General features: G+C 38.9%; 1 protein-coding gene across 2 annotated transcripts; it reads right to left on the bottom strand.

The window, feature by feature from the left end:
- Nucleotides 1-104: 104 nt before the first annotated feature.
- zyx (zyxin) lies at nt 105-23,423 on the bottom strand. Of its 2 annotated transcripts, none has more exons than XM_085176517.1 (10): nt 23,293-23,423; nt 8,149-8,384; nt 7,089-7,348; nt 6,173-6,268; nt 4,460-5,065; nt 4,106-4,247; nt 3,287-3,456; nt 2,992-3,170; nt 2,427-2,547; nt 105-2,317 (listed from the first exon to the last, which is right to left on the bottom strand). In XM_085176517.1, the coding sequence occupies exons 2-10, from the start codon at nt 8,369-8,371 to the stop codon at nt 2,204-2,206; spliced, it is 1,911 nt and encodes a 636-aa protein (XP_085032643.1). In that variant the 5' UTR covers nt 8,372-8,384; nt 23,293-23,423; the 3' UTR covers nt 105-2,203. The 2 variants fall into 2 exon arrangements, with proteins under 2 accessions (XP_085032643.1, XP_085032644.1); XM_085176518.1 differs by lacking the exon at nt 23,293-23,423 and adding an exon at nt 22,599-22,909.

Here is a 23,423-nt window from a genome sequence, read left to right as displayed (position 1 = left end):
CTGAGAGAAAACATGCTTCACGGGTATCAATTGGGTGCAGTGTACCCAGCGATGTGGGTGCATACATTATATTAGCACATAACTGAAATTGAAAGACTGGGACATGGATTTAACATTTCTCTTTATTTTTGATACAGCCAAAAAGGATGGATAGGACTAGAATAATGTAAGACATTCACACATATCAAACGTATAAAAAGTTATATGAAAGGACAAGGCATCCACATGTAATACAATAGGATGTAACACAATGCAATGCCTGATGAACGCAGCCATGAAGGCATTATGGTAGAGTTTATATCACATGGTGATGACAAATGCAGGGCCACAAAGGTGGAGTAGTCGGTGGAAACACAGGACATAATACTAGAGGAAATTCCACCACTGCTTCCACAGATAGCATGCAATGCTGAATCACTATTGCCATGTTTTGTTAGTCATTCTGGTGATTTACTGCACCAGGCTCAATTGCAAGCACAAGCAGCAATTTTCTTACCGAGGAATTCATTTCTGTGGCTGCAAACCAGGCTCAATTCAGAAGGAACAATAGGATACAATAATGGAGAAGGCACGGCGCCAGGTTAAAATGAAACCAAATAAATGTAAGCTTTAATTAGCAAAATACAGAACAGCAAGAAAAGAATAAAATAGTATATAACCGACACGAACAGGCTAAATGTACAAAAGTTAAGTAATGGCAAGAATAGTGGTAATCACGGTAACGGGAGAAACGGACCAGAAACTAGGGTCAAACAAACAAACATAAACCACACATGAATGTTACAACATCAAATCCCATGTAACCGTTTTATTGATCTTAAGCTCTAAACAGAAAGATTTGGTCTGCGTTTTTAAACATTGCTACCTAGAACTGAAATGCCTCTACATTTCTATCGCCCTGCTGTCAGGACATGTTATTTTAGTACTGCTGCGTATGCAACCTTAATACTTAGGAAAAACAGGTCCATGATTTATATCATACAAAGCTTATAAGCTAAGAGATAATAATAAATGCACATCAAACACTGGTGTTTTGTTTCTATTTGCTGTTTGTTTACAATGACCTTGTGCAGGGGCAATTTTATTTACACATGTGTAAAATGCTCTCAGTATGACTTTGAATAAAATGGCCCCTGCACAGTGAAATTACTTGATAGGTCCCGTTTTCAGCCATAAAGCTGATAGTCAAAAGTAACCCGGTTTTTGATTGTGAGATCCTCAGGATGGCGTCTGTGCTTGGGAAATCTGTGCTCGTTTGTTTGTACGAAATCTCGCCGTCCACAAAGCATGCATCCAAAAATACTTAGCATGGTTCAATCAGCTCTAAGCTATTTTGTAGGAGAAAAAAAAAAAAGAAGCTGATTTTTGTTCTCATCTTGCCCTTATACAATATCATCGAGTAGCGAGAGCAACAAGAGTTAATTCAATGCATGCCTGTAAAGCATTAAATTCACATCACAAAAACTCAAAGCAATACTCACCATTTTTTCTTTTTGCTGTTGCCTTAAAGCCCTACGCGACTTTAAAATGCTATTAGGAGTAGACTAGCTGATATGACGTACTTTCTAGGCAGGAAAGCATCATTAATCATGTCTGGCTGTGTAACAACTACCGAAATCTAAAAGATGTACTCTACTCTCAGGCAACAAGGATGGTGACATCTGCATGACTGTCAATTTGGAGGTTTCTTACACTCCTCAGTCTCAGGCACAAAAAGCATAGTTAAAATGCTCAAAGAGAAAGAATACAGCCAGTGGAACCAGTTTATGATGCTACTACCAACATCTAGGCAAGAAACAGAGAAAGGCAACTTTATTTTTATCAGACTGTTCTTTTGACCCAACTGTTCTTGTGCAAGTTCTGCTGGTAATTTTTAGCGTAAACATACAATTGGCACCCCAAAAAAAAAAAAGGCTCTAGTAACAAAGAAGGCGAGATGGGCGATTGGAGAATAGGAGATGTGGAATAAAACCAATTTCGGTGCAGTACATTACCTCTGCACTGAATAAAGTGAACAAAGACGAAGGAAATACTACACTTTATCTGCATGCAAACATACATATTCACGCTGAACATTCACCCACACACCTGCGCACATATACTGAACAAAGCCCTGTCGCAAAGGCAAAAAATCTGCAGCTGGATGAATCCTGTGCTTTTGGATTTGGTTCATTGTTACACTGAGTGATGCTGCTTTAGCCAATCAGTGCGCGGCCTGCTTGGCTCGTTGGGTGTGGCACTTCATACACAGGATCTTGCCATCCAGCGGATAGCAGCCATTTTCATCTGCTTCTATGGAGAGAGGGCGAGCACAGTCCTGCAGAGTAATTGAAATATTGATTATCAGAAGCTGAAACACCCTGTGACACACATAAAAAACAACAACAACAAAAACCCAAACAAAAACAACTATGTATAGGTCTTACCTCACAGCGGTAACACTTGAGGTGGAAGTTCTTGTCAAGAGCTACCACTCTGACCGTCTCCTCGCTGCCCGGGGCTGGAATAATGGGTTCATTACAGCTCACACACATAGGGGAGAAACGCCTACGAGAAGGGAGGTGGATTTGAGTTAATTACCTCAGTTGAACTCTTACGCATTCACACCCCTAGCTGAGGAAACACTGAAACAATCAGTGATATTCCACTGAGATGTAATAAAGTATGTTGCTTCTGGGCCTGGCAACAAGTTGCAGCAAAGTTTAGTTGGCTTTGTCAAACACATTTTGAGTGAGCTCAGAGAGCTCTAAACAAAGTTTTAAGTGATCTGATCAAAATGACAAGGAGGTTTTAAAGTGTTCTTTCCTCTAGCATAAACTATCTCACTGATCATTTAGATGGGTACAAATACTGGAATCCAAAATTAACTGTTGGCTTTAACCACACATCCTTGTTCTGAGAATGTTTGCAAGAAGAACTGCACCACATGATCACTTCTCATAAGGAATTAACAGAAATATTCTATTTTTTTATGTGGAAATCCACAGTGACCTGTGGTAATCCTGGACACAGTAGGGGTTGTTGTTGTCATCAGTGATGAAGGGTGCCCCCTCAAGTACACAAGAGCAGGTGCTGCAGCGGAAACAGTGGGCGTGGAAACACTGTCCAACTGCCTTCAACACACGGTCTGTGATCTTCTCCCCACATCGAGAACACACAGCCAGGGAGCTCTGAGGAGCAACAGCATGAATGTGAGGAGAATGGAGGTGAAAAACTAGTTAAACATGCACCTTATATACTCAATTCAGCAAGAATATAAGAAGAATAAATGTCTGCATCTCCTCACCACGTAGCAGTCCTCACACTGTGGTGAACCATCCCTGTCATAGAACTGCATGCCCTGCAGGGGGCGGTGACAGGTCATGCAACAGAAGCAGGTGGAGTGGAAGAGTTTATCCATGGCCCTCACTGCTGGCTGAGTACGGGAGAGAGCCTCACCACATTTTCCACAAACCTCTGAAGAAAAGAGAAAGATACACAAACAACTTCATGAACAAGCAAATTCTCCGTCTCTTTACTCAGCTCTGGTACAACAGTGTAATAAACACAGATGGGAAACTTGTAGTTTTATGCATTTGTTTGGTTTGTGTAAACTGTTCTGCACAGTCAATATGTTATCCCAAAGATGCCGCTTATTTTTTAGGGTCATAGATGTAACACTGGAGAGACAAAAACTGACCACATTTAAATTGTAGATCACAAAGGATAAACTGTGAATATATTTTGATGTCCATAAAAATCTGCATTTTGCAACCAGTCAGCAAACTGAAAGGTGAATAATTTTTTATGTCTGCTGAATATTTGCAGTTTGGGACATTAATATTTCATTGGTAATATTTTTTCCTGCATTCATTTCACTAAGATTATCAACAATCAAAAAGTTAAACCATTACTTTTGTTAATGCCTCTCCCACGCCACCAACTCAAGTTTTTCCAAACGAGCAGCTACTTAATGACTGTAATTAACAACAATGAGATTCAAAATTCAGCCACATCAGTGCACTCTCTGGAGATAATTATAATAAATTATTTTCTAATTAAATCAGAAAGATGCAAAATACGAGTGAAATAAAAGTGTGCTTTGATTGAAGTTTCGTGTCTGCACCTGTAGGAGGGGAGGTGATGAGAGGTGGGTTCGCGTCCATGTTTCTAATGAAGTCCTTGGTCATCCTCTCCAGCTCCTCCACTTCTCTCATGTTCAGAGGAATACCTCCACCTGCACTAGGAACTGGGCCCGGGGGTGAGGGCTGCCACAGAAGAGGAAGAAGCCATAAGTGCATATGTATAAATTTTTTAAGGCATGTTATAGTTTCATACGCGTCTTATATTGGATTTTGTTATTTATAACTGTACCTTTAAAAACACTGTGCATGTCCAGCATTCCTATCTACTGACAATCAATTATCTGTACTTCCTGTGACTTTCCACACTACATGCAAAGCAAAAAGCAGGAACATACCGTCGATGCAGGGGTAGTTTTCATTGGCTGGTTAAAGGAGGAGGGCGGAGATGCCATCGTTTTGGGTTGAGGAGGTGCCACAGCAGAAGGAGTGTTTTGGTTTGCGTTCATCTGACTGGCAAAGGGAGAACTCTTTACGTGATTAGCAGCCGGTGCAGTGGCCATGTTATTTGGTGGAGCAGGAGGTGCAGGCGGAGCCACAGGAGGTGGAGGGAAAGAGCAAGTAGCTATGGGAGGGGAAGGCTTAGGTGCACTGCTGGCAGCGGTGGGCGTCTGGTTCAGGTTCTGGTTGATTTTTTGCGCCAGAGAAGCTGATGATGTCGTTGTTCTTCCTCCGAATCCAGACTTGGGAGCCACGGCCGGCACTTTAGCGAAAGACTGAGCGGCAGAGTTTGGCGCAGCGTTTGGCGCAGCGTTTGGCGCAGCGTTTGGCGCAGCGTTGTGATTGCCCTGTCGGTTCGTTCTGGCTTTGAGTTCTTCGGCCCAGGGCGCAGGAGGAGGGCGATCGCCCATCTCGGGAGGTGGGAGGAAGGAAAGGGCTGGTTTGGGAGCGGTTGGAGGAGCTGAGACCTTGGGTGCTGGTGCTGATGAATACTGGCTCGGTATCTGTGGGTGAAATAACATTAAACAAAAAATTATTATGATGGAAAAGCAAAGAAAAGAAAAAAAACAACAACGCTAATTTCACGTAAGAATGGAGTTTTTCTGATTTACCATGAACTATAATTGAATTGAGGGAAGTTAATATTCCCTGCATGGTGAAATGCTACAAGCAGACACTATCATAATACTGAATGAGGTACTTTGATTAAAGTAAACACTGGAGGTGCTCCAAAGTTTGAGCTTATCAGAAGTGCTTCATCTTTCTGACATTTATTTTGAAGGTTTTGAGCCAGCATTATTCTGCCTTGATCCAGTACCTCCCTGTTGGATTAAAAACACTCTCCATTTATGGCCCTCTCACTGGGTCCCTGGCAGCACACTCTGGTTTCACCATACTCTCATGCTCTCCACTCACTTCTGCGTGCATCACTCTGCCTCTCTGCAAGTGTCTCTTCTCTCAGTGTGAATCACCGGCTATCTCACTCTTTGTTTTCTCTTTCAGTCTGGTGCGCCGTGCGAACAGTTCACTACTAATTGACTTCTTTCCACCTGAACAGACGAAGGGAGACTAATGAAACCAACCTGGTATGTCCCCAAACTATTTCTCCTGACCCATGTAGCATTACCTTTTTCTCTTCTCCACAGGAGTCAGTTTGTTTTTCTACAGCTGGCTTCCTCTGAGTCTTGTCATTTTGCTACTCATCTGGTTGTTTGCTCTGTAGGCAACCTCTGTTTACACTTGCCTTTTAAATCCATTTCAGGGATCTAAACACAAGTAAACAACCAAGACGTATTGCCATTTCCACCCGTTAGTACTTTGTTAATGTCAGCATCTCGCTCAGAGGGTAAAATAGATCAGCACACACTATATAAGGGTGAAGACAAGCTACAACACCACCATGTCCCCCATTATTGTTCTTGTTTCTCTTACGTCTGTCAGGGACACATCTATATTTACACTACAAAAGAAATGTGGTCAAATGTGTCCCAGTGCACCTGACCAAGGAGTTTCATGGCAGTTGTTTACACTTGTATTCACTGCTATCCACTAAATGCATTTTGAAAACCAAAATGTTTAAACTGTAGTCTTAATTTTCCTGTGCATTATACCTTGGGGTTGAAAGGTCCCTTGGTCTCCATCTCAGACAACATGCCAGTCAGAGAGTTGAGCTGTTTATCAAAACTTGTCTGCTTCTCTGTAAACCTCTGGTGGCGGAAGAATGGAGATCACAGAAATAAAGTTAATATACACAAATTGGGGAATCACGATGAAGCAAAAAGGATGGATGGATGAGTGAGGAGCAGAAATGTAGCTGAAGAGGTTACTTTGTTACAGACTATAAATACACAGCAAAAACATTAAATATGGATATTTAAAAAAATAATTTAACCAAAGTGGGTACAATATGCAGCGCTTGAACAATTACTAATGTGACAAAACACAAAAATGAAAGAACGATGACAAACAAGCTTAAAAAGGTATAATGATGATAAATGCTTGCTATGTTAATATTTCTGGTTAGATGAAAGAGAATATTGTATTTTCAGTTACTTATCTGGCTGTTTGCTGATTATCATTTAGCACAGGCTCAATGCTGATACAAACATGACGTTTAAATCATATTTATATTATTTTACAGCCACTTTTTAGCACTTCCAAAAAGAATAATAAAAATAATTCGTCTTTATGTTGCTCTTGTAGTCCCACAATCAAACTGGAACTAATGAAAACCTACAATACACATCTCCACAATAAACCTCAAAACACATTGCATGCCTAAGAAGTATTTTAGTGACGTAAATTTGAAATAATCCTGTTAGACGAATGAAAGTGGGTGATTTACCCCGGACTAATGCTAATATAATTTGTGGGAAAAATCTCAAAAGACAGCATTTCCTGCCAACAGTCAGTCCACAGACTCAAAATGGTCACACAAAAATGTCCTAAATAATTATCCAATTATATTTAAATGCAGTTAGGAAGGAAGCAGTGTGCAGGAGGATGAAGAAAACCACTGTGACTCACCTGTGGGGTCCCCGAAGAACTGAAAGCATTGGTACTGGAGGCAGGGAGAGGTGGAGGAGGAGGGGGAGGAGGGGGAGAGGGACAGGTGGGTGGACAGCGGCTCTCCTCCGGGGGAGCTGGGAGGGGCAGGTCATCTGCCACTGGAGGTGGAGCGGGGAACGCGGGAGGGGGAGCATCAGAGGCAGTGGGAATGGTGGAGCATTCAGGGGGAGGGGCTGGCAAATCATCATCCAGTGGAGGAGGAGGAGGGGGCGGGAAGTCTGACAAAAACGAGGAGGGATGATTGGTTAAAAGCATTCACAAAAATAACGTCCAAGTATTACCACTTCAATTTAACACAAAACAGGACAGCAAAACATCAAAACTGTCTGGAATATTTGGCCACTTTGAGATCTGCTGGTTGGCTGTTGCACTGATGCCTGGTATGTATCCTGTTATGTACTTTTATGCATTAAAAGGCGCCCTGTGGAGGTTTTTTTGATAAAACAAGAAACATGTTTAGATAAGCAAAAGACTCTTGGTTCAATCACAGGAGGAGACAATCTCTTTGGGTGTGTGTCAGGAAGGGTATTTGGCATAAATAAATAAATAAATAAATAAATAAATAAAACATTTGGAGATACTTGTGTGGTGACCTCTTGTGAATAGTGGCTTTAAATGTGTTTTTGGCATCTTAACACAACCAAATGCATTTCCTACCTTGTAGGAAATACCCTGCATTTACATCCTTACAACCTTTAATTTGAACTGTCTGATTGTTTGCATTTATAGAAGTGTAATTGTGCACAGCTCTAAAAGTAAAAACAAAATTTCCCAACAAAAGCAAGATCGCCCAGACTATCTGCATATTTCAGAAGAACCCTTAAAAGGCAGGCGTTAAGAGCACAGTAATGTAATGTGCTGGAGAGACAGACAGTACCACAGCCATCCTGTACTCAACCGTGAAGCTCTGCATGCTCTAGCATAAGAAGCAGCAGTGGGCGGGATAGGGAATGGGTGCTTTTTTCAGTGGATACAACTTAATACAGACAAAAATAAATGAATAAATAAATGTAAATACCATAACAGAGCGAAGGGGGCGGTGGAGGCAGGTCTCCAACTCGGCCAATAACACCTGTGCCTACTGGTGTTGGTGATGGAGCTGAAGGAGGTGTTTGACTTTTGGGTCGTGGGGGGGCCACAGAAGCAAACTTCTTTGGCTGGTTGTAGAAGGAAGGTGTGGTGACTTTGAAGTTCAGAGAGGATGTCACCATAAATGGCTTGTTGCTGTTGGAGTCCTCCATTTTCTGTATTTATCTGAGGATGACAACAGGGAACCCAATGAGGGGTTCCCGTACAGGAAATGTAATTTTTTGTTTTAAACAGAGAAACATGAAACAAGCTGCAGTGACGATCAAAGAGCTACAGCCTCAGAATTCCTACTGTTACAATCCACATGATAAAAGCAACGTTAATCAGCTGACTGAACTCAAAGGGCTTGCATACCTTGGCAGCAGATGCGCGTCCTGCATTTTTGCATTAGTGGTGATGACACATCAGTGAAACGCTTGGCCTGACGCAGTTGCAAATCAAAGCCCAATTATAATCCGCTTTAGACATTGTAATTACTCAACACTGATTTTTTTAATTTAATTGTATTTTTTACAAAAATATGCTTAATTTTTGTCACCTGTGTTTCAATTAAAACTGAAGCTTGTCAGAGCTTTACAAGTTAAGACAAGTTGTGGATGGTGGTGGAGCAGTTGCACAAACAAGCGGGGGTGGCATCTAGGCGCAGAGATCAACAACAATGGTTATCACGATTGAAGTGTGTTATCACATAGTGAAAATATTCCACATCTTTGCCCTTTTTTTTTTTTTTTTTTTTTTAGACATTGTTGTGTCAGTGTGTTAGTCTTTTCATACAGGATTTCTCCAGATTCTGTGACACTTCCCAAATTCTTTAAATTTTTGTTTTACATTATTTCAAACCTCATCTGTTTTCCAACTAGTAATACTTTAATTTTAACATTTGATGTTTCCTTTGAAATTTTGGAATTAAATATAATTTAAAATGTGTTTTTTTTCCTAGAACACCAAAGATAAACCATACGTTTTACACATTTTAATTACATGACCAGAAATAGCAATAACATGCACTGAAGTCTACTAAGTAAGGTTCTTTGCCTTTACAATATGCTGACCAATCTTGCTTACTTATATTTTCAACACAGGGTCCCATTGGGAGCCAGTAAAAAAGCCTGAATTATATATGCAAATTAATTAATTTAGATTACATTTTTCCACAGCACTTTTTTTTAATGGAATAGGATGCATGACAAGTATTTTGCATTAACGGAAAATCAGCACACTCTTAAAATGAGCATCTACTGGGTACCATCTCTATCCCTGAAGTCCAAGTAAAAATAACTGACCTTTATTGTGGCATCTCAAAAAATTTAGTTTGGACTAGAGCAGGGCGATATGACCAAAAATATTTATCACGATATACATTTGAAAATTTGCGATAACAATAAGTGACGATATAATTGACACTAGACAAAATACTTTACAACTCCTCAACTTTATTTGTGCAAAAAAAACAAACATCAATGTATTTTCACTTAAGCAGCTTTTTTAAGTGCATTAAAGTTATATAAAAAATTAACAGTGCAAATGCAAATTCCTTGCTGACAGTTTAACCAAAAGGCATTTCCAGTGGAAACTGGCTGACATATCCTCAGCATAACCATGTATAATATCCACAAAACTTAAGAGGTTATACACACAATACCATAATATTATGTTGAAGTGCAGTACACAATCACTCTGCGAGGCGCCTGCCTACGATAGCCGTAATGATCCGACAATCCATCAAGCGGTGCGGGTTCGTAGCTTAGCAAAGTCGTACTAAAACACGTGTACCACATAAAATCATTTCGAGGTCAGTAAACACAACCAGAATTCATACATAAGGCACACGGGATTATAAGGGGCACTGTCGATTTTCAGAAAATCCAAAGGATTGATTTTAAGTGTGCTGTATTTTCCAAAAAACACTGTAATAATGACGGCCCGCTCACATGCTCTACTAAAAATAGTGCTTTGTTGTGTATCTGACGGACGAAAGCTAAACCAGTTCCACACCACTGAAGTTGCAGCATTTTTACAAACCAATTCTGGTTCATCCGTTTCATTTAACGATCCACTTTCGCTCTTCTCATTCTGCGTCGCCGCCATGTGCGTGTGTAAACAAAGGCACTGCGCATGCGCGTTTTACCCGTATTCTATCACGATATTTCATTTTCCTATCGTTGCCCAACATTACACCGGTATTACCGTGAACGGTATGCTATAGCCCAGCCCTAGTTTGGACCATTTCTGGTTTTAGTGAAATAGCAGTAAGGAAGAAAATAACCCATAAGCATTCTGCAAAACCAACATTACTCTTTAAACAAAAAGGCTTTGGCAAATAGTCTACAGTGGAATGAGAAAGCATGAGAGAGCCAAGTGTGTGAAAATTTCCTGAGGCCATGCATACAGAGCTGACAGACACAGTGGCACTCCCCGATGTCAGAGATAATTTACAATAAGCAACACATGGTTGTTTACAGTGGTATAAAACGCAGCAAGTGCATGTTTTTCAGAGTGCGGCCACTTTGCTCAGAGTACGATGGCAGCTATCGGAACATTTTTATGTAAAGCTGAGCTCAAATATTTACTTCACATATGCTGGTGGATAAACAAACGTTGACGTAAGTCCTGTGTCTCCACCGAGATTCCTCGCCAAGTCTGCAAATATTTCCCTGAAGGCTACCGGCCCCAGACATGACCTTTAGTCAAAAGCATGGTTGTTCCAACATAATCGTCCACACACACAAATCCAACCCTGCATCCGATCTGTCTTAACTCAGACACTGTTGCCATTTAACAGTTTTATTCTGAAGCTTTAAAATACATACAAATAATGATCTGAACTGTGGCAAAGGTTGAACCACCTGTCCTTGGACGACTACTCCAGATATGGTATCGCCTTAAAGCCACGAAGTCATAACATTTGACAGAGTGAGTTGCACATGGAAACATAAAGTGAAGGCAATGAGCAATATGTAATTTGCTGTGTCATTTAAACTTACTTTGCACTTTTTGGGTTCATAAATGTCACGGAAGTGATGTGTCCTACATATTTAGATTATATTTGAGGAGGGTGGACAGGCACGTGTCTTCAACTGCAATCCGAGAAGGTGGAGTTGGAGTTCAAACATGGAAATACACAAACAATAGAAAAGATTGATCAAGCTTCCAGGTCTGATGGAAGTCCCTTAAACCTGCCTTCTTTTTTAAAGGCCAGCAGGGGGCAACTCCTCTGGGTACAAGCAGAGCACAGCTGTCTTGCTCTGTGACCTCAGTAATACTTTCCTTATGGGTTTATGGGCTCAACTGCTTGTTTCAGGTCACACTGAATAAAACATGTCATCCAGTCCACTGTAGGAGTGAGGAAGGGGGGGGGGTATGAGGGTATGCTGGGCAATTCATGTTCACCAAGCTCTCCTTTCAAAATAGCAAAGTATCTAAAGGTTTCATAAGAGGACTTCATTAACCGATGAGCGATGTCATGGTGGCTACGTCCATTTACACAGTCTACGTTAGAAAATTAGGGGAATTATGCCACAGCAGCAATGCTCAGTATGGAAACACAGGAAATAACTGCTAAGATAAGTTGCCAAATATTCTTGGGTGGTCATTAATAAGCCTGTGGGGCTCCGAGAAGTAAAGTTTATGTGTGGGGAAACACTGAGAGGAGTGCGAAACAGTTTTCTCAGTCGCTTGCAGTTTAATAACAATCCAGTAAATGTGCATCAATTATAAGCTTGCTGTACTGAAGGCAGTTCCTACAAAAGTTATGTTTTTACAACCGATCCAACAAAGCAAAAGCAGTGTGTACTGATACAGCTTTCTTTGGTTCAACATTTCTATTACTGCAGAGGAGCTGCTGTGCATGGTTTTTCCTTAAAAAGGAAATAAATTCCTAGTATGTTAATAATGTTGCCAAGGTTCTTTTGATAGAGATGATGAGAGACTGCCACGGAAATATTATTGAAAATATTTTGCTATCATTGCACTGAAATGGACTCCTTAAAGCAGAGACTTACTTTTAGAGGCAAAGATGCAGTAACTTTGACATAAAACATCAAGAAAATGCTTTGCATTTTGGTTAAAATGTAGACTATTAGTTGTTGTTATGGAAAAAACAAGAGTTATCATATATGCTTTCCAAAAAAAAGAGATGGGGTTTGATACAGGCTTTTAAACTTTTATGAAGACAGAGCCGAAAGGATGGTAAAAACTAAACCAAACAGGAATAACAGTGAGCATTTCATCCTCATTCCTTTTTGTTGGGACACAGACAACGCTTCATGTTCTGACAAGACACGAAAACCCTCACAGCTCCTCCTGGTGCTCATGATTTACTAGCTTCTCTGATGAGACGGCAGTACTTCTGCTTTCAGGGTCAGCTTCCTCCAGCGCAAGATTTATTGATGGTAAACAATTCCAACCATATATGTCCAAACCAACAGTGTTAAAACTTTCACACAAGTGTCAGCTGCTCCACTGCGTCATGACGTAGTCTGGCATCCTTTTTTGAAACATAGATTGATGTGAAAGTACCACATTAACCGCACAGGGTCATGATTCATGCTTTGAGCATATTTTCCGTCCATTATTGAATACCAGTAAAAGGTTGTGAGCAAGAGATTTCCTTTTTACAAGACAAAGTTTCATGAGATGAATAATCGCTGCAGCAGAGATCCTGCTTGATGCATCTAGCTTTTACCATTTCGGTCATTACATTTTTTTTTGTAACTTAAGCCCCCTTTTCACTTAAAATTTGATACGAGACACTTCTAGCCATGATTCATGTGTCAAAGGTATTTTCTAAAGGAAAATCTGAATAGCCACCCATCCTACATATTGATATGACCCTTAAACATTTATGTAAAAAGGACGCTCTGTTACTTGTCGTTTTTAACAAACAATTGAGACAGCAGTCTGTAGAGTTCATTGGAATAACCAGTAATTGACAACTGTTCATGTACCACATTAAAATAAATAAACAAACAAACAAACAAACATCTATGATGAGTTTGCAGTTTCGATCCCTCGACATTTCAACCCTCATTGCTCAACAGCCTGTACCATGTATCACATCTCTTTGCTCATTATCTGTTACACAGACTGACACATACGTGACTGATAAATAGCCTCTTAAGCTGTTTATAACCAGATACCTTTTTATCAACCTCTTTGGTGTTAAGGGACAAGAGATCAGAGGTCACCATAATTGTAAATGATTTTATTATCCTGATAAATGTAAAAGATTAACCGAGTGTCTGATATTACACGGGTACTGTAACACTGAAGTTACAGTAACTAATACCAATACAGTAATACGCATTACAATAAATTATGAGATACTATACCAGCCAGTCTTCCAGATACTTAATAATTTAGTGGTGCATGTGTTTGCATGAGTGTGCAAAGGTTTGATTAGAACTTGCAAAAGCAAAAAAAATAATAAATGCATCTATCCCCATATAAATAAGTACCTGCACCCATGTTTGTTTGTTTTTTAAATTAAGAAGCCATGTCATTGTGGCATTTGAAAATGCAATTTCCTCAGAATGTCTTAGATAGCTCACTGCCCACCAGTTAAAATCAACTGGTCCAACATATGATAAAGCTTAATAGTGCAGCAGAAATTTAGCATTTCAGGGAAATTCTCTGTAGGTGGATTCAAGTCCCCAAACTGCTATAGTTACCCTTTTATGATGACTTCTTTGATAAACCCCATTAGCCAAGATGGTGGCTTTCTTCAAAGTGGCTGTCAACAAAGTTTTTTTTTGGGAAGCTAAACTTGGCTTTTTGAATCATCTTCATGTCAAATCATACACATCACAATATCTGCTTCAGCCACACTCCTGGATGAAGCCCTTACACTACTCACTGGTTACCCAGTTCTCATCTGTGCCTCCCAAAGAGTCTTGTTCATGGTGACTCAGGATTTAGAGCAGGCTGTCTACTATTCAAAACTTCAGTGGTTTGATTCTCGGCTCCTTCGTCTGTATGTTGGAGAGTCCTTGTGCAAGATACTGCACCCTAAAATTAAGGCTCATGCGTTTCATAATGTTAACTTGTGCTAGGTAATTATGACAGTGTCACTCTGGTTTTAACAGCTCGACACTTCTGTACCTTTCAGCTGTGCTCTGCTCAACTTTATATTGAAAGAAATGTGTTAACAGCCGATTTCCCTCGGTTTGCTTTTTCTCCTTTACCTTCCTCTCGCTTCTTCTTTGCTTATAGTGCACACTAGAGTCACCTAGACAGAATAAATTAGTTTAACTGTAAAGTAGAATCTGAGCATGATGTGGTGTAAACCATTTTGTTTCATTTGTAAAGAGGTGAAACTGGCATCAGAGAGGCTCCACTACTGCCTGCAAGAATGGGAGAATAAGACTACTCAAAGGAAGAGTGTTCAGCCTTTTGGAAAAATAGCTGGCTACTTATTAACCTACTATCAAGACCTACTTCATGTTGAAAGTAGTGGCCACAACAGACTCTAAACAGAACACTTAGCTCCATGTGGCTTTCTAAAATGAGTGCCTTCTTAAAATGGGAGGCTATGAGTTCGCCCTTTAGTTACAGTTTCTGAATCAACAATAGTCCTCTTAATTATTCAAACAGTGATGATAAGCTAGCGTTAGGTTTCATATGTTCCTCAATGCAGTCTTGGGGGATTCAAGGCGGTGAGATCACCACACACTCAGGTCCAGATGCCCTGCTGCAAATCTTGAAACCTGATCCTTGAGATGAGAGAGACCCTCAGCTGAGGAACATTTCTGGCACACCAACTCAATGACATCACCCCACTCCCCTTTCCCCCATTTTCTGCTTTCCCCTAATCACCATTTCCTTCTATGCATCTTTGCAGTGTTTTTTTTTCTCTTTTAACAAGACATGGGTGTCTTTGCTTGCCCTCATAATCCAATGTATGTATTAATCTTCTGTAAAGGAGCACAGCTATAGATTTTTGTATCTCATAGTCTTTTCTGAGAATCATAGTAGAAATGGTGGGTGAGAAACCCCGGTTGCGGTTTCTTACCAGCCACTTGAACTGAATGACATCACTTGAGGACGCACTTAGTCATTTCTACATTACAGCTGTGATGAAGGATGGCATCGTGCAGACCGAGCATAGATCACATATGGTGCTCTTTAGTTTTTGAACTTTGTATAAACGCCACATGGCTGGACAGCTTTAACAGAGTAGAAAACCGGCACAGTTGGTTTTGATTCCTTCATACCAGGAACTCATTTTCACCAAAAAAGAAAAAGACTGAGGTTAAGTGTAAACAGCCTAACTACCTGAAGGATATAGAAACCAGTAGGGTTATTGCACTCATCAGCTTGGCTGCAGGCTCACTGCCTTAGAAAACTGGGATACTTCTTCAAGACTATAAAATAAAGACCTTAGGCACAGCATGAAATAATATTTAAAACTGTAAAACCAGGGCATTTTGTGGCATGCCTTTGGTTATCACTGCTTTTTGTCCTGGACAGCGTTTAAAGTTTAACACGAACAAGCTGTCTCTGAAAGCAGCAACTATATGGCTTTTAAGGAAAACTTTATTCCACTTTTGACGAGGAAGGCTTTGAACTTAGCAGTGGCCTGTTGGTTTATGGTTATAGAAGAACTAAATTTAGTTAATATACTGTGCTCCAGCTTTGTAAAAGGAAGCACTGAAACACGATGCCTCATTAAACAATTCTATGTCCTAATGCTACTGAAAGAAAACAAAAACACCCACAGTATGTGGATACTGTTTTCTTACAAGTGACATAACCACCATGCCCACATGGGATGAGTAAAAACAACACAAAAAAAACCAAACAAAAAAAAAACTGCTGTAGTTTCATTTTTTAAGCCAAAACAACACTAGGAATATTAAAGAACAGCTACCCCAAAGACAACCTAACAGTACTTCCAGTATTTCCTCCCTGGTTAGACACATTATCTGTGACAACTGTGTTGTTCATAAAACTCTCTATTGTTCTGATGTTAATAGCACACCCGGTTTCTGGGAAAGCGTGTCTGGGCCACGGGTCACTAATGCGGGGGACAAACAACCCTTTTGAGTCCAGTCTTACAGGTCACTGGACGTGCATTGAGCAACAGTGCTGTGCTCTCAGGCCGCAGCTGGATGAGTAATGGAAACACGAAACATTTCAAAACTGGTCACATCATCATCCACTGGATTATCATGTCAGACACTCACACCACCAAAGTCTTTCTTAATGTATTTACATACAGTCTAGTGTTGGCCAAAGAGGAGTCAGAAGGAAGTGAGAGACAAAAAAAGTGATTTGAGGCAAAGTGTTCCTCTACAATAACTCGTGCCTCTTGATTCACAGCTCCTACAATTAAGGAGGATTGCTCTTTGCTCGATTTAGTCCTTGTTCTCATATCTTTTAGTTGCCTCACCAATTTACAGAGGCGTCAGAGATCATAATATTCCCAGTCTTTGCAACAGCACCACACAAACCCCAGACCAGAGTGTTCGTATTTTAAGTTGTTCTTAAACACAGCTTAGTTACTGTGTCCTTGGGTTAAGGCTCATTGAGTCCTCCTAGTCAGAGGAATTTAACATTCTCAGGGTTGTAGAAATCTATGCTAAAAATGGTATATCCATACAAGCCCCAATTTCCTTTAATCCGCTGAGCACTAATCGCATGTTAGTATGCAAAGCTGTACATTTGTCTCCACCACTGCCTGCTGTTATAATTTGCCTGTTAGTGACTGATACTTTCCCTCCATATACCCTACACATTCCTGATATTTTACACCACCGTTGGACACTTGCATTTGTAAAAGCACAATCCAGTGTACAGTCTTATTCCTTTCTAATAGGCAGCTTATTTGAGCTGAGCTCAACTTATACTAGTGCAGTCCAGCTCTATCATACTTTGATGAAGCTCAGACATTTTCAGTTTTTGTTGACAGTGTCAGAAAGGTGATGTCTTCTGCTTTATTTTGGGTGTGGTTGTGACAAGAATAGTCAGAAGTGTTCTAAATATTTCATTCACCTCATTATGGCACACAACAATAAAGGAAAGGTGTCAAACATTTGGCCTGGGGGGACAAGAAACAGCCCTCTAGATGGCACTGAAGGTGAAAAAAAGTGCAACGTGATCATTATAAATTCAATTCTTTCAATAAAATGTTAACATGCCCTGGTGTGAAGACTTCAGGATTATTATGTAAAGCTGAAGCTCTTTCTCCATCTTGGTTGAGTCAAAAATACTATTTGTTTAGTTCCAACACTCATACAAAGACTTTGTGCCTTTTAAAACCCAATTTAGTTCCAATCTATTGACAGTAGACTGGCTTAATTATGTAAGAATACCATTTATTCTTCTTAGGTCACCCCAAGCAGTTTTGTCCAGCATGCCACACACACAACTCAGTTTGTATTGATCACTTAGAATTTAAAAAAAAAAAAAAAGAGAGAGAGAAATCCAACTTAAATTATTATGAAGAAAGATCAGCAAAAAATAAGGTGCTGTGGTAAAATGTGACTTCTGGTATCTGCTCAAAAATGATTTTCTATATTTAACCCTCTGGCCTTGTTAAAAATCACTACCCTTTCAGCTTGTTCGTGGCCAAAAATGGCCACCCCTTGTTTACGTTTACAAAATGCTATAAAATTCATATATATTAAGAAAAATTCCCACTTTTTTTGACATGATTTTTTAGATTAGTACCAGTGCTGTTCATGAAAATCAAAATTTCATTCAAATTCATAATTTTAACCCTTTAAATACCAGTTAGATCACATAATCCTAGGAACTCATAAATGGAAAAAATCACAAAACCCCAATTTTTTTCCAAATAAAACATGCCATCTGATTTACTTTCTAACCATGATGGAGGTTAGATGCATAGCAATAATTAACAGTATCAATGACTTTTATACATCTTTGTTTTTTTGTGCAGTGACAGAAAAACATAAAAACTTCCTCTCAGCTTGTTCGTGGCCAAAAATGGCCACCCCTTGTTTACGTTTACAAAATGCTATAAAATTCATATATATTAAGAAAAATTCCCACTTTTTTTGACATGATTTTTTAGATTAGTACCAGTGCTGTTCATGAAAATCAAAATTTCATTCAAATTCATAATTTTAACCCTTTAAATACCAGTTAGATCACATAATCCTAGGAACTCATAAATGGAAAAAATCACAAAACCCCAATTTTTTTCCAAATAAAACATGCCATCTGATTTACTTTCTAACCATGATGGAGGTTAGATGCATAGCAATAATTAACAGTATCAATGACTTTTATACATCTTTGTTTTTTTGTGCAGTGACAGAAAAACATAAAAACTTCCTCTCAGCTTGTTCGTGGCCAAAAATGGCCACCCCCTGTTTACATTTACAAAATGCTATAAAATTCATATATATTAAGAAAAATTTCCACTTTTTTTGACATGATTTTTTAGATTAGTACCAGTGCTGTTCATCAAGACCAAAATTTCATTCAAATTCATAATTTTAACCCTTTAAATACCAGTTAAATCAAATAATCCTAGGAACTCATAAATGGAAAAAAATCACAAAACCCCAATTTTTTTCCAAATAAAACATGCCATCTGATTTACTTTCTAACCATGATGGAGGTTAGATGCATAGCAATAATTAACAGTATCAATGACTTTTATACATCTTTGTTTTTTTGTGCAGTGACAGAAAAACATAAAAACTTCCTCTCAGCTTGTTCGTGGCCAAAAATGGCCACCCCCTGTTTACATTTACAAAATGCTATAAAATTCATATATATTAAGAAAAATTTCCACTTTTTTTGACATGATTTTTTAGATTAGTACCAGTGCTGTTCATCAAGACCAAAATTTCATTCAAATTCATAATTTTAACCCTTTAAATACCAGTTAAATCAAATAATCCTAGGAACTCATAAATGGAAAAAAATCACAAAACCCCAATTTTTTTCCAAATAAAACATGCCATCTGATTTACTTTCTAACCATGGTGGAGGTTAGATGTATAACAATAATTAAAAGTATCAATGAGTTTTATGCATCTTTGTTTTTTTGTGCAGTGACAGAAAAACATAAAAACTTCCAAAAATGGCCACCCCCTGTTTACATTTACAAAATGCTATAAAATTCATATATATTAAGAAAAAGTTCCCCTTTTTTTGACATGATTTTTTTAGATTAGTATCAGCGCTGTTCATCAAGACCAAAATTTAATTCAAATCCTGACTTTTAACCCTTTAAATCACAGTTAAATTACATAATTTTAATGATTTACAAAGGGATAAAAGCATAAAATCCCCATTTTTTTCCTAAATAATACATGCAAACTGATTTATTTTCTAACCATGATGGAGGTTAGATGCATAGCAATAATTAAAAGTATCAATGAGTTTTATGTATCTTTGGTTTTTTGTGCAGTGACAGAAAAAAAAAAAAAAAAATCCCTCTAATTTTGTTCGTGGCCAAAAATGGCCACCCATGTTTACGTTTTCAAAATACTATAAAATTCATATATATTAAAACATTTTTCTACTTTCATTGACTTGATGTTTTAGATTAGTATCAGTGCTGTTCATCAAGACCAAAATTTAATTCAAATCCAGACTTTTAACCCTTTAAATACCAGTTAAATTACATAATTTTAATGATTTACAAAGGGATAAAGGGATAAAGGGATAAAAGCATAAAATCCCCATTTTTTTCCTAAATAATACATGCAAACTGATTTATTTTCTAACCATGATGGAGGTTAGATGCATAGCAATAATTAAAAGTATCAATGAGTTTTATGTATCTTTGGTTTTTTGTGCTGTGACAGAAAAACAAAAAAAAACTCTCATTTTGTTCGTGGCCAAAAATGGCCACCCATGTTTACGTTTTCAAAATACTATAAAATTCATATATATTAAAACATTTTTCTACTTTCATTGACTTGATGTTTTAGATTAGTATCAGTGCTGTTCATCAAGACCAAAATTTAATTCAAATCCAGACTTTTAACCCTTTAAATACCAGTTAAATTACATAATTTTAATGATTTACAAAGGGATAAAGGGATAAAGGGATAAAAGCATAAAATCCCCATTTTTTTCCTAAATAATACATGCAAACTGATTTATTTTCTAACCATGATGGAGGTTAGATGCATAGCAATAATTAAAAGTATCAATGAGTTTTATGTATCTTTGGTTTTTTGTGCTGTGACAGAAAAACAAAAAATCCCTCTCATTTTGTTCGTGGCCAAAAATGGCCACCCATGTTTACGTTTTCAAAATACTATAAAATTCATATATATTAAAACATTTTTCTACTTTCATTGACTTGATTTTTTAAATTAGCACCAGTCCTAGTCATGAAAACCAAAATATAATTCAAATTTAGATATTATACGCTTTGAACTGGGTGTGGTTCCCAATCAGCCAGAGTTCACACCCAGTTTCACACCTTGGCTCAGGCGATTAGAGGATCATCAGGGGGTCCCTTTGTCCCTCTTGGGGTGGGGGGGACACTCCCACCTTCTTGCCATATTGCCAGAATAAATGGTCTGGAAGCTGTTAGGTTGACTTACAGCAGTAGCAACGTCTGCACCTGCATAAACTCCAGGACACGTTTACAAACAGTGTTTGTTGTTGTTTGCGCTGCAGCTGCAGGTTTGAACTGTGCAAAATGTCCTGTGATTGGGGTTTTTTTTGTTTTTGTTTTTGTTTCTAGAGTTAATATTTTGGGTATGGTCTCTTTTTATGAAAAATACAAGAGTAAAAGTGCTTTTCACATGTGCTTCAAAGCTAAGTTTGACTGGGAACCTCAAAGCTCAATATCCTGCATCCACAGGAATTCACTGCAGCCTATGTAATGTTTGATGCGTCATTATTTATTCCAGTCTATCTTGCAAATACATGTTTGTGCTGCAATGTCATGCACAAACACAAACTATCAGATCCTTAAGACCAAACCTATGTCAAAATTGTTTCATTATATTGGTCCATTGGAGTGTGGTAACCCATCAACCCCACCTAGTGGAAACCAAGAATATTACATGAAATTGCTTGCTTGGCAGAAAATGGGCCAAGGATGTCATGTGGTAGAAAAAATGAAAAACTACAATTTTCATGTGTTGAGTTTAGAATGAAAGCAATTTTACCTAAATTGCATGCTATAGTACTGCCAGTAACAAGGAATCAAAAAAGGTGGTTATAATGGGTTTCAATTGGCCAAAAATGGCCACGATCAGTAAAACAGGAACAAATTGGTGTATAGTGAATATTATTGACATTATTAAGTTGAAATGTTGAAAATTAAAAAATTTTTAAAAAATGCACACCTTTGGAAAGTTTCATTCCATTTGCATTAACAGAACAAAAATGGTTGAAAACCGAATAAAGAAAGTGGCCAAAAATGGCCAGATAGAGACCAGAGGTTTAAACTGTTGCAAATGAGTCGTTTCAATATGACTTGGTAACATTAATGATACCAAACCATTTTGAGCCAGGAAGAACATTTTATCACAAGGCAGAAGCTTTAATGAGCTTATGGCAAAGTGACTTACATATCATTTATTTATCTGGGTAAAAACGGTCATTAATATTGTCATAGCTCTTTTGACAGCAGATAGCAACAATAAAAAATATAACATTACAGTTCTATAAAGATATTTAAAGTGGCCACAAAGGACTGGACTGATTATAACGTAGAACAAAAAGTGAGTATAATAACCCAGCGTCTTAAAGATGCTTACAAAACCAGCAATTTTTTAATTTTATGCACAACTGCTTCGAAAATTGTGTTGACTACATTATATCACCAATATAACCAAAGGTAACGCACAGAGAAACATCCGAAGTCACTGTCTAGCAGATGATCACTTTTTGGCACAGCACTGGGCCCCACCTGCAGGGCCTGAATGCCCTGCAGGAGGGGGAAAAACCTGATGTAATGGTTTTACTGGTCCGGCCCACTTCAGATTAAAGTAGGCTAGCTGTGCACCAAGAACTAAAATAAGTGTGACACCCCTGCGCTGAAGAGTTGAAACAGCCATGCTTACAGCCCTAATCAATGGAGTTATAACAGCGAAGTCAAGTTCCACCTACTGGCACAATCAATAGGTTTAACATACTCTATGTACAGTAGTTTGCTGCTCAGTTAGGTTTACATCTGTTGGTCATTACTTTGACAGCTGACAGGCTTGGGTGAGCGGCAGCTAGGGTACTTGAACCAACCCTTCATTAGGGCAAAATTAAGGTTAACAAATGAAGGTTTTACGCTAAAGCTGGCTAGCGTAGCTAACGACATGTCCCAATCAGGTTAATATTAACATACACAACGCCATGACAACGTTAGCCCATCCAGTTTAGCTTTAACACACGTTAACCCCAAAATTACACCAACTAAAACGTCTTTTTACCGATACTCACCTGCACCGTAGGTCAGCTGTGTGATAACCTGCGTGGCTTAGCATCAGTCACACTAATGGTACTATTAGCTCCGCACACGCCCCTACACTCCCAGGCGACTCATGCTTTGGTCAGTAGGTTTCGCCCCGGTGAAACGCAAACACCACTGCCCTTTTTTGTAACGTTACCACATATGGAAACCAGTTTGTCCCAGTAGCACTGTCATCAAATGTAATAATTGTGCTACCCTGTGAAATAAATAAAAGCATACAGCTGCATGGCTAGCTGCCTAGCTTAAACAACTTTTTTTTTTTTTTTTTTTTTAGAAAAGCTGGACTTCCTGCCGGAGCTTCCGCATAGCCATGCCTTATCATCAGTATCATCAGCTGGAGAGTGGATTTGTTCACGTTCAACGCTAAACTGCTGGTCTGACAGAGACACCAGGGAAGCCCCGCACACCACGAGGTGTCTTTCTGCACCATTGTTTTTTTTAACGGTAAAAACCGAACCTTATGACAAATCCACACTGCTTGTCACGCCAACAAAGCTGACATTCCTTCAACACCTCCTTCCGAGTAACGAAAATCTGCCCTAGCATGCTGCTGCAAAAGGACTTTACCTTATTAGGTAACCTGTAAAAATTTGCTCACGTAACTAAAGCATGCCACCACCTCCTTCCATCCTGATCCCAGTCACAAGAGAGACATTTACTTACCCTGTTAGCACAGCTGCACTGTGGATCTCCCTTTTACTTCCCCCCTTTTCCTTTTGTTCTTCTTCCTCCTCTCTGGCTCCTGGGCTGAGTAAGAGTTGTCAGTAATGGCAACTTCTCTTTCTCTCTTCCCC

Source organism: Neolamprologus multifasciatus, chromosome 11 (assembly GCF_963576455.1).
Source record: "Neolamprologus multifasciatus chromosome 11, fNeoMul1.2, whole genome shotgun sequence".
NCBI lineage: Eukaryota > Metazoa > Chordata > Actinopteri > Cichliformes > Cichlidae > Neolamprologus > Neolamprologus multifasciatus.
The sequence above is the reverse complement of the archived record's forward strand: the minus strand, read 5'-3'. Positions and strand labels throughout refer to the sequence as shown.